Source organism: Cebus imitator, unplaced genomic scaffold, assembly GCF_001604975.1.
Source record: "Cebus imitator isolate Cc_AM_T3 unplaced genomic scaffold, Cebus_imitator-1.0 Scaffold657, whole genome shotgun sequence".
Classification (NCBI taxonomy): domain Eukaryota; kingdom Metazoa; phylum Chordata; class Mammalia; order Primates; family Cebidae; genus Cebus; species Cebus imitator.
In genome coordinates, this window is record NW_016107972.1 from 144,276 (window position 1) to 156,777 (window position 12,502).

The following is a 12,502-nucleotide window of genomic DNA, read 5'->3' on the forward strand; positions in this document are numbered from 1 at the left end:
AAAAAAAAAAAAAGTTTTTTTGAGTTGTGTTTATAGTTAATTCACTTTAAAGTTAATCTTATTATTCATTATTTTTATTTGCTTATTTATTTTTTGAGACAGGGTCTTGCCCTATTGCTCAGGCTGGAGCATGGTAGCATGATCTTGGCTCACTGCAGCCTCCACCTCCCCGTTTAAGTGATCCTCCCACATCACCCTCCCAAGTAGCTGAAGCTACAGGAGCGTGCCACCATGCCTGGCTAATTTTTGTACTTTTTGTAGAGATGGGGTTTCGCCATGTTGTCCAGGCTGGTCTTGAACTCCTGAGCTCAGGTGATCCCCCCACCTCAGCCTCCCAAAATGCTCGGATTACAGGCATGAGCGACTGCACCTGGCTGAAAGTTCGTCTTTTAAAGTGTGATAAAAAACTGTAAACATGATTAGATCAGTGGTGTTAATAAATCTCTTCATAAGTTTAGCTATGACATCAGAGATCTTTTTGTTCTGGCACTCATTTGTAAAGAGGAACTTAAAACAGTCGCTGCTTCTCGGCTTAAAAAACCTTTATACCGGCCAGGCATGGTGGCTCACACCTGTAATCCCAGCACTTTGGGAGGCTGAGGCGGGAGGATCACCTGAGGTCAGGAGTTCGAGACTAGCCTGACCAACATGGAGAAACCCCTGCTCTACTAAAAATAAACTAGCCAGGCATGGTGGCATATGCCTGTAATCCCAGCTATTCGGGAGGCTGAGGCAAGAGAATCACTTGAACCTGGAGGGCGGAGGTTGCGGTGAGCCGAGATCATGCCATTGCATTCCAGACTGGGCAACAAGAGCGAAACTCCATCTAAAAACAAACAAAAAAAAACTTTTATACCTCTGAATGTTTCTAAATATAAATGGCCTAATATTTAGAGTATATTTAAAAGGTGGTATAAGTTTGGTTTGTGAATATAGAGACTGTCCTATAATCTACAGGCAAATAATTACTTAAGTATTTAGAAAGTAACTTAAAGTTTTATATCTAAGACCACAGAAATTTATTTTACCTTCTCCAAGTTAATGTAAATTTGATCTTTCTTCCTTTCATCCCTCTGATCCTCAGTTTGCAAATTCCTCTCTGCCCGTGACTTTGGGGAACGATGGGGAAACTACTGTAAGATGTGCAGCTATTGTTCACAGACATCCCCGAATTTGGTAGAAAATCGATTGGAGGGCAAGTTAGAAGAGTTTTGTTGTGAAGATTGTATGTCTAAATTTACAGTTCTGTTTTATCAGGTAAATGTGATGATACACTTTTTTTGCCTTCCTGAAATTAGTGCCAATTGTTTTCTATTTAAAATACGTTCAGATACTGTGAAGAAGAATTTGGTGTTTAGAGCTGGATAAAATAAGTTATGGGCTATAATAGAAACATTCAATTGAATATAAACATGAAGTCTTTGGGATAAAAGGAGTATAGGATTTCTGTAGACTTTGTTGTTGATTGGATAAGTTCCTTTTATTTTTGTCTTCTTATAAGCCACATTGTCCTTATTCGACTTCTTTCAGGTTAGAATTTCATATAATGTTGCCTGAAGTGGCTCTCTCATTCAGGCTACTCTGAGGAATTTGAAGTCAGACCTCGTCTCACTTCCTAGGCTGAAGGACAATAACTGGCAATCATTACGACCTCCTTTTAAAAAAGATTAACTTTTTGAAAGGCTAACTGGTAGCTATAGTTAATTGAACCACTAATACATGTCTTCTGCTCCACAAGTGTTATTTTATTTAATCCTTTCCATAGTCCCAAGAGGTAAGTATATTATTGCCATTTTATAAATAAGGAAAAGGAGAGAGGTCCAGGGATGTCAAGTAATATGCTCTTCGGGAAGCTGGTAGGTGACAGCAAGACAGCATCTATAACTCTGGTGAAATCACTGTGTGCTTGTCTACTTCACCCCCAAAATAGAATTTTATTGTCACGGGAGGGTAATATATTTTTCATGATTGTATAATTAGGACCAGTCACAGTGTTTAAGACAAAGGATGTCTAATTAAATATTTGCTGAATGAATAGAAATCTTTGACTCCAAAGCCCATATTATGTCAACTGCTGTAAGCTGCTGCTTAATTTTTTTTAAGTTGAACCTATATATTTTTTTAACTTTTTTCTTCATCGTGTATCTTTTCTTCCCACCCCTCTCCACATCGCCCTCTCCAGACAGAATCTTGCTCTGTTGCCTAGGTTGGGGCGAGATCTTGGCTCCCTGTAGCTTCCGCCTCCTGGGTTCAAGCGATTCTCCTGCCTCAGCCTCTGGGTAACTGGGCCTAGAGGCGTGCACCACCATGCCTGGTTATGAACCTGTCTTTAGATTCCTTTATTGGTAATTTTGAAAACAGAAGAGCAATTTTTTTTTTTTTTTTTTGAGACCGAGTCTTGCTCTGTTGCCCAGGCTGGAGTGCAGTGGCACGATCTCAGCTCACTGCAACCTCTGCCTCCCAGATTCAAGTGATTCTCCTGCCTCAGCCTCCTGATTAGCTGGGATTGCAGGCATGCACCACCACCCCTGGCTAATTTTTGTATTTTTAGTAGAGACAGGTTTCACCATGCTGGTTAAGCTGGTCTCAAACTCCTGACCTAGTGATTTGCCTGCCTTGGCCTCCCAAAGGGTTGGGATTACAGGCCACAGTTTTTATGTTATCTTGATTTAGGGCATCTATATGAGACAAATAATTAAATGTATATTTTAAAAATCAGTATTTTAAGGTAAGAACTTTACATTTTGTAGTCTCAACTGACTCATGTATCCTGTTTTTATAGTGCCTTTTTTCATGATCGTTATCTTTTCGTTATTTTATGGTTTTAAGCCTTTCTTGTCTAACGTTTGTTTCTCAGATGGCCAAGTGTGATGGTTGCAAACGACAGGGTAAACTAAGCGAGTCCATAAAGTGGCGAGGCAACATCAAACATTTCTGTAACCTATTTTGTGTTTTGGAGTTTTGTCATCAGCAAATTATGAATGACACTCTTCCACAAAATAAAGGTAAAATTAAACTTAGCTGATGGGATCTTTATGTCAGTTGTAGGATACTATCAGCACACACAGTTGTAAACAATATAATAAAAACAAAATTTCACTGGCTTCAAATAGCCTGAATTTCCTTAAAATTTTCTTTAAGAAGTCTTTAAGATTTCTCCTTGAGGGAAAATTAATTCTAGTGCTTTTTGCTCTGATAGTGAAGCACACCAAAAGACAATAATGTATATGCACTAATTTTTATAGGAAAATTAGATTTGATTGAGTTTGATTGAATGTGTCTGTACATAACTTAAACTAGGGATATATACTATTTAGCTAATAAAGTAGAAATAAAAATAGAAAATCAGGGCAAAGGGAGATCATAGTTAATATAGTTGCTGTGACTGGTGTAAAATTTGATTCAGAGTTTGCTTATGGGCAAGGAGAAAAGAACAACACATTAATTATCTCAGAAAATATAAAATAGACCAGTTCTTCATGGGTAGCAAAGTTTATCTTGGCTAAGAATAAAATAATTTTGCAAGTAGGACGGCTAATGTGGTCAGATTATCCAGGTGAGTAGATAGATCCGTGGTGTATTCATAAAGTAGCTCTCCTAAATATTTCTTTCTTAGTATTAGATTAAAAACATTTGGTAGCCAGGCGTGGTAACTCACACCTGTAATCCCAGCACTTTGGGAGGCTGAGACGTGCAAATTACTTGAGGCCAGGAGTTCGAGACCAGCCTGGTAAACATAGTGAAACCCCATCTCTACTAAAAATACAAAAAATTAGTCAGATGTGGTGGTGCATGCCTGTAATCTCAGCTACTCAGCAGGCTGAGGCATGAGAATTACTAGAACCTGAGAGAGAGAGGTCGCAGTGTGCTGAGATGATACCATGGCAGCCTGGGTGACCGACTGATATTGTCTCTCTCATAGAAAAAAAAACAGTTGGCATTATGTTCTCTGATTAAAGCCTGTGGTGCTACCTACTTGACAGAGCTTTGGCTCCTTGCAGGCTGGCCATTGCCTACCTTTGCAGTCTTATTAATGTTTACCTTAATTATAAATGCCTTGTGCTAATCTTTTGTGTTAGTCCTCCATTCCCCCAAACCAGTCAGGTTGCTGGTAGAATATTCGTTTTATGTGTTGAGAAAACCACTGTTATGGGGTTGGATGGCTCCCTCATTAATTTATTTATAAAAGCTTTCAGGTTAAGTTTTTATTTGATGCAAACTTAGGTCTAGAAGTTCTAATAGTCACTAATAAAACAGCCCAGTGAATCCTGAAGCTAATACCTGTTTTTTTGTTTTGAGACTAAGTTTTGCTATGTTGCCCAGGTTGGTCTTGAACTCCTGGCTCAAGTGATCCTCCTGCCTCAGCCTCCCAAGTAGCTGGGATTACAGGCTGGTGCCACTGTATCCAACACCTGTGTTTTCACCTGATAAATGTCATTCGAGGTTTATAATTTTATAGAATGGGACTCTGTTTAAATCCTAATGAACACTAATCTGAACAGAATTACCCAACCTAACATTATACAGAATCAGATATTTGCATTGCTTCTTGAACACCTAGTTGTTAAACAGGGTTTTGCGTGTGTATGTAAGTTGAGTGTGTGTGAGAGAGAGACCCTTTTGCTTATTCCAGGTCTTAACTTTTTGTTTTAATCAGTAAATATTTCTAAGGCGAAAACTGCTGTGATGGAGCTCCCTTCCACGAGGACAAATACGACACCAGTTATAACCAGTGTGGTGTCATTGGCACAAATACCTGCTGCCTCATCTACAGGAAACAGTGTTTTAAAAGGTGTGACTTGATATAATGGCATTTGGCTAAGCCATAGAAGTGAGTGTTGTCTAGCCTAAGTTCTTTTTTTTGAGATGGAGTTTTGCTGCTGTTGCCCAGGCTGGAGTGCAATGGCGAGATCTCAGCTCACTGCAACCACTGCCTCCTGGGTTCAAGCGATTCTCTTGCCTCAGCCTCCCAAGTACCTGGATTACAGGTGCCTAGTACCACACCCAGCTAATTTTGGTATTTTTAGTAGAGATGGGGTTTCACCATGTTGGCCAGTCTGGTCTCAAACTCCTGACCTCAGGTGATCCATCTGCTTCAGCCTCCCAAAGTGCTGGGACTATAGGTGTGGGCCACTGCGCCTGGCCAATAGTTCTTATTAGTAATATCTTTCCTTACCTGATGTAGGGGAGCATCCCTCCCCCGCCCCTCAACAGGGAAGTAGGTAGCAAGCAAGGTGGTGTGGGTGGGAAAGGAAGTGTTTTGTTTTTTTCAATTGTTAATTTTTTTTTTTTCTTTTTTGAGACGGAGTCTCACTCTGTCGCCCAGGCTGGAATGCAGTGGCGCAATCTCGGCTCACTGCAACCTCTGCCTCCCGGGTTCAGGCGGTTCTCCTGCCTCAGCCTCTTGAGTAGCTGGGTTTACAGGTGCCTGCCACCACACTCAGCTGATTTTATATTTTTGGTAGAGATGGGGTTTCACCATGTTGGCCAGGCTGGTCTAGAACTCCTGGCCTCAAGTGATCCTCCTGCCTTGGCCTCCTAAAGTGCTGGTATTATAGGCCACCACGCCTGTATAATTTTTTTTCTTTTAATCAGGCAGCCTCTTGAGCCAGAGTAGGCTCAGAAACATTCCCCTGGAAGTGGTATTTTTTTAAGAGCCCAGATGATTTAAATATCCTACTCCTTTACTGCCAGAAATTCTAATACAGTTGGATTGGGTTGGGGCTCAGGAATCCTTACCTTTACTAAGCACCCTGGGTGATACTGATGCAGAGTTTCCTTGTACCATTTTTCTGAGAAATTCTGGTTTAGTCTCTAGCTCAGCTTAATTGGAAGAAAGTAACTTCTTGGTTTCCGTGTTTACTTCTGTATATTCTAAGAATAATAATGTTTATTTTAATTTACAACAGGTGCAGTTACCAAAGAGGCAGCAAAGATCATTAAAGATGTGAGTTTGATTGTTAATACTTTTCTTGATAATGCCACTTGGGCTTATTTTCACTTTGGATATAGCATTCTAATATCTGAATACTTTTCTGTTTGCTGGAAGACGGTCCTAGTCATCAATCTGGATCTTGAGCACAAGTAACAGTATAGTGACTAGCATAAGCTTTTGATCATATTTCAGCAGCAATTACTATTTTTGAAAATGATGTAAATGTGGATTGCTATTCATAGTGGCAAGCTTAGTCTTTAAAAAAGTGTAGTAATATATTGTGCGCTTTTGTTTTGAATCTTACAGTTTAATCTTAGATCATTAGTAAGAATGCGTTCCTGATTTATTATTTGTACTCAGGTTCTTTAATTTATTTAAATTCTTGTTAATTCCACCTGGTTGGAAATAACAAGACTACATTATTTTTCTCTTATACTGTATTCAAGTATTTTCCTTTTAGAAGTTTCGAAAGTTCAGTATAGTCCTGTTTTATGCAACTTTGAATTATGTGAGTCTGAAAATAGTGCAAAGTAAAAATATATTTAGACTTCCAGTTTATGTCTCAAATTTGAAATATTGTGAGACTTCTCAAAATTAAAAGAAATGTTCAAGAAATGCATAATTTCAAGTCTGGCAGCCTGATTGCAAATTATGGCATTGTCCTGTATCAGCATCACTTTAGCAGGAAAACAAAATTTCCATCATCCTTCATCAGTGTCACATGGTACTCTATCGGGTCTTGGGTTAATGTTTTTGGTGACTGTTATGTTATGTGTTTTATTTTTTTCTTTTGAGACAAGTTCTTGCTCTGTTGCCCAGGCTGGAGTGCAGTGGCATGATCATAGCTCACTGCAACTCCTGGGCTCATGTGATCGCTTACCTCAACCTCCTGAGGAGCTAGGACCACAGGTGTCTACCACCATGCCCAGCTTATTTTGTTTTTTTCTTTTATTGAGACAGGGTCTTGGTCTTGTGATATTGCCCAGGCTAGTCTCAAACTCCTGGTCTCAAGTGATCCTCTTGCCTCAGCCTCCCAAGCTGTTGTGATTCCAGGCGTGAGCTGATGGCACCCAGCTTGTGCTGCTGTCTTAACATTTGCTCTTGATATAATTAAAACTTTTTCATATTGTAGAACAGTGTCATTTAAGTGTTATATTAAGTGGTGGTGCTAGTGCTTAAAAATGTCCCCCAAATTTAATAACTTTAGAACAAAAGTTAGATGTGGTATAAGGAGACCAGGCACGGTGGCTTGCGCCTGTAATCCCTGCACTTTGGGAGGCCGAGGCACGTAGATCATGAGGTTAGCATTCAAGACCAACCTGGCCAAGTTGGGGAAACCCTGTCTCTATTAAAAAANGGAAGGAAGGAAGGAAGGAAGGAAGGAAGGAAGGAAGGAAGGAAGGAAGGAAGGATCCTGACCATGGGGAAAGGGCCATTTGGGATTCTGGAATGGATGTCTGTGGCAGTTTACAGAATCGCATTCTGGTGAACTTTAAAAATGGAACAGTAACCGGGCACAGTGGCTCATGCCTGTAATTCCAGCACTTTGGGAGGCCAAGGCAGTCAGATCACTTGAAGTCAGGAACTCAAGACCAGCCTGGCCAAGATGTTGAAACCCATCTCTACTAAAAATACAAAAATTAACTGGATGTGGTGGCAGGCACCTGTAATCCCCGCTACTCAGCAGGCTGAATCAAGAGAATCACTTGAGCCTGGCGGGTGGAGTTTGCAGTGAGCCGAGATTATGCCACTGCACTCCAGCCTGGGTGATAGAGTGAGACTCCACAAAAAAAAAAAAAAAAAAAAAATCTATGAAGATGCTCAAACCACTGCTGTGTTATCTCATGCTGTTAATTTAGGAGAGTGTGTCCTGCAGAATATTTGCAGTAGTGCTCAAAAAATCAAAAGCAGTATTAAAGCAGGTATGCCACTTAGTTCACAAAAATTATAAGCAGGCAATGAGAATGGAATAAATGGAAAAAAAATCCTCGCAATACAAGTTGCAAGATCAATGCTGCCATTATGTACCCCTGAGGGCAATCTATCATTTGTGCTAAGGTGTGAGTATTTTGATTTTGATTTGAAAAGAGGTGACAGTGAGACAAAAGATTTACTACAAATCATGGCTGGCTGTCTGATTTTAAAGCCCACCAAGATTTTAGGAATATAAAAATGAGCTGGCAAGCTGTATCTGCTAACTCCAAGGCTATCATTTCAGCTTTACCATAATTTAAAGAGGCTTTAACTTGGAAGACAACATAACACCTGCTAATAAAGAATCTGTGAAAGTAGAACAGAAGGTAGATTTGCACAGAGCTCATGAAGGGGATATTGAATATTTGCTTGGGTTGTCCCCCATGGATTAATAAAGGAAGTCTTGCTAGAATTAGAAAAACAAAGGCAGCTCTGGAAGAGGGTCCTAGCAATCAGTCTGGGCCTTGGGCACAACTAACAGTAAAGTGACTACCATAGGCTTTTGACTATATTTCAGCAGCACTATTTTTGAAGGTGATCTAAATGTGGATTGCTGTTTGTGGTGGCAAGGCTAAAATGTGTCTGCATATTAAGAAATCCTCAGTGAAAAAAAAAAATGAAAGAAAAAAACAAACTAAATTAGATTCATTCTTTAGCAAAAGTCTTCCACAGAATCAGACCAGCCTTCATTGTAATCTGGAGAGATAACTTGTCCTAATTTAGTGTCTCTTAACTCTCTCATTTTTTGTGTTATTGGAAGGTGATCATAATTTCTCCTTAATTATTTTCAAGCAGTATACCACATGAGATAATGAACTGTCATTAAGTTAACTTGGTATTTACTTGTATATTATGTATTGTGCATTAAATTATATTTTTAAATTACATAATAAATCACTGTGTTGTACATTATTAATAACCACACAATTGTATAATCAAGGTATTAATATATTCTTACATAATAAGTATTAACATGTATTCATAAAAACATTCTATATTAGTTATAGATTTATATACTTTGAGAATGCGTCTTTCCTCTGCATGTATGAGATAATTAGTCTTGAATTATATTAGTTTTGAATTATTTAGTCTTTTAGGAAAATACACCTCCTATTTCATGTAGCTGCCCTATATATGTTTTCCCTATGTGGAATATTTCTATAATTCACCAGTTAAACTGTGTTACAGAATAGTTCTGATTAATATTTTTACTTTAGTCTATAAAAAGTATAATAATAAATAATGTAACACTCTTATGACATGAAAAAAAAAAAAAACCTGACAGTTTTAGAATCTTTTCTTGGTTTCTCTGAGGACTTTGTTGTGAATCTCCCTCAAGTTACTTAAATGGTTTTAAATTTTTGGGAAAGGTGAAAAATATAGAAAAGTACAAAGAAGAAAATCTGTAAAACTCAGCAAACTTTTTCTATAAAAGTCTAGATAGTAAATATTTTAGACTTTGCAGGCTTTATGGTTGTAACTGTAGACTCTGTCTCCTCTGTTATTGTAGTGCAGAAGCCGCCATAGATAATACATTAAAGAGTGAGCGTGGCTGTGTTCCAGTAAATTTTTTTTTTTTTTTTGAGACAGAGTCTCACTCTGTTGCCCAGGCTGGAGTGCAGTGGTGTGATCTTGGCTCACTGAAACCTCTGCCTCCCAGGTACAAGCAGTTCTGTGCCTCAGCCTCCCCAGTAGCGGGGATTACAGATGCCCACCACAATGCCCAGTTAATTTTTGTATTTTTAGCAGAGACGGGGTTTCACCATCTTGGCCAAGCTGGTCTTGAATTCCTGATCCCATGATCTACCTACCTTAGCTTCCCAAAGTGCTGGGATAACAGGTGTGGCCCACCGCACCTGGGCTCCAATAAAATTTTATTTACAAAAACAGATGGTGGGCTGAACATGGTACACAGGCCGTAGTTTGCCAACCACCACTCTATGATATTCCCACCATCCAGAATTAACCATTGTTAGATTTGGTTTATTTGCTCAGTTTCTTCCCCTACCTTTTTCTTCTTTTTTAAAAAATTAATCACTACTATCAGTTAGTCTCCCTTTACATCCCTGGAAGCAACTACTATTATGAGTTTAATGTGTGTTCTTTTAGACCATCTTGTAATCTTTCATAGGTATAGATCCATGGAAAATATTTAATATTGTTTTAAAAAAAATCTATCCATGTTGATACTGAGTAGGTTTGGTACATTCCTGTTGATTATAGTAATGTTTTGCCTATAGGTACCACTTTTTATTTATTCGTTGTCCTATGGATGAACGTTAGATTGTTTCCAGGTTTTCACTATTAAAAATCTCTGTGGCTGGTCACAGTGGCTCATATCTGTAATCCCAGAACTTTGGGAGGCCAAGATGGGCAGATCTCGAGCTCAGGCATTTGAGACTAGCCTGGACAACATGGCAAAACCCCATGTCTACTGAAAATACAAAAAATTAGCTATGTGTGGTGGCAAGTGCCTCTAGTCCCAGCTATTGGGAAGCTAAGATGGGAGAATCACCTGAATCTGGGAGTTCAAGGCTGTAGTGAGCCTTGATTGCACCACTGCACTTTGGCCTGGGTGACAGAGTGAGACTCTGTCTCAAAAAAGAAAAAGAAAAAAAAAGTCTTTGGGGCTCGGTGTGGTGGCTCACATCGGTAATCCCAGTGATTTGGGAGGCCAGGGATCACTTGAGCCCTGGAGTTTGAGACCAGCCTCGGCAACATGATGAAACCTCATCTCTATTAAAAAATACCAAAAAATTAGTTGGGTATAGTGGCACAAGCCTGTAGTTCCAGCTACTCAAGAGGCTGAGGTGGGAGGGTTGCTTGAGCCTAGGAGGTAGGTTGACGCCGCAGTGAGCTGAGATCACACCACTGCACTCCAGCCTGGGTGACAGGGTGAGACCTTGTCTCAAAATAAATGAGTAAATAAAAACGACTGCTACAGTGAATATCCTTGTATATGTCTCCTTCTGTGTGTGCAGATGTGTAGAAATGGGAGAGTAGAATTGTTGGGTCAAAGAGCATTTTCATTTTTAGGGCTGTTCCAATTTTTATTCCTAAGAAAACACTTATGATTGTACCCATATATTACAGCCTTACCATCATTTAATGTTATCATATTTAAAATTTTTTGGCCAATCTGTTTGGTGGCATCTTATTGTTGTCTTATTTTGTGTGCCACTAATTACCAGTAGATTTGCTTACATTTCTGTTTTTGGTCATTTGAATTTCCTGTTTTTAATTTTTCCCCATGTTTGTGTTGAATTATCTTTTTCTTATTGATTTCTAGGTGTCCTCTGTGTATTCTGGATTTTCCCCCTTTCTACTCATCATTTTCATCAACACAAAAATATGCAGTCCTACATCTTATCTGAGAATAATCCTTTTTTAACACCATGGCCCTCCAGCAACTACCCCTTTTCTCTGCTCTTTATGGAAAAACTCCTCTAAAGGTAGCCTGTTCTTGCCGCGTCTGCCCCCTTATCTGTTATCTCTCCTTAGGTCATCCTAGTCAGGCTTCTGTCTGCATCACTGCATTGAAACTGGTCTTGTCCATGTTGCTATCAGTCTTTATTTTGCCAAATCTGGTCAATTTACTGTATTTAACACAGTCACTCTTTCCTCCTTTCTTGAAATACCTTCTTCACTCAGATTCCAGGACATCATACTTGGCCCTTTTCTCAGTCTACATTATTTCTAGTGAACTCATACCGTCCTGTGGTTTTATCGATTGATTGATTGAGACAGGGTCTCGAGTGCAGTGGTGTGATCTCAGCTCACTGCAACCTCTACCCTTCAGGATTGAGAGATCCTCCCACCTCACCCTCCTGATAGTTGGGACTACAGTGGCATGCCACCATGCTTGGCTCTTTGTACATTATTAGTAGAGATGAGATCTTGCTATGTTGCCCAGGCTCGTCTCAGACTTCTGGTCTCAAGCCATCCTCCCACCTCAGATTCCCAAAGTGCTAGGATTACAGGGTGTGAACCATTTTGCTTGGCCCAGTCCTGTGGTTTTAAACACCCTCTAGATGGTGGTTGATTCCTTCTAGATTTATTTAGATTTATTTCTCTTACCCTGACCTTTGAGCTCCAGATTCATGTATCCAGCTGCCGACTTGACATTTACACTTAGATGATTAACAGCCATCTCAAATAATATGTCGAAAACAGAACCCTTTTATCCCCCCCCAGACTTCTCTCCAGTGATCCCTACTTCTTACCACCCCCATTACCACCTTCTTAGTCTGAGCATCATCATGCTTTTGGATTATTGCAATGACCTACCTGTCATCCCGCTTCCATTTTTGTCCTTTGCAGTTTTTTCTCTACACTGTTGCCAGAATGATCTTTTAAAAACCCAAATCAGATCATGTCATTCCTCGGCTCAAAAACCTTCAATGAAATTCTGAAAAGAATAAAGAAGGTGAAGAGCAAGTTTCCACATATTGAAATTATAGGAAAACTATAGATATTGTAAAGCCACATAGTTAAAACAGTTGGTACTGGTGCATGAATAGACAGACAACCCAATAGACAAGAAATTCAGAAATAGGCCCAAACATATATATATATATATATATATATATATAT

The 12,502-nt window shown here is 39.3% G+C and overlaps 1 protein-coding gene across 1 annotated transcript in view; it reads left to right on the forward strand.

Annotated features, from left to right (window-relative positions):
• Positions 1-12,502, forward strand: part of ZMYM6 (zinc finger MYM-type containing 6) — a 41,504-nt gene that overhangs the window by 20,368 nt on the left and 8,634 nt on the right. The window contains exons 10-13 of the mRNA XM_017518024.2: positions 1,078-1,257; positions 2,858-3,005; positions 4,658-4,792; positions 5,910-5,947. Coding sequence (XP_017373513.1) covers positions 1,078-1,257; positions 2,858-3,005; positions 4,658-4,792; positions 5,910-5,947 — 501 coding nt within the window. The remainder of the gene's footprint in view (positions 1-1,077; positions 1,258-2,857; positions 3,006-4,657; positions 4,793-5,909; positions 5,948-12,502) is intronic.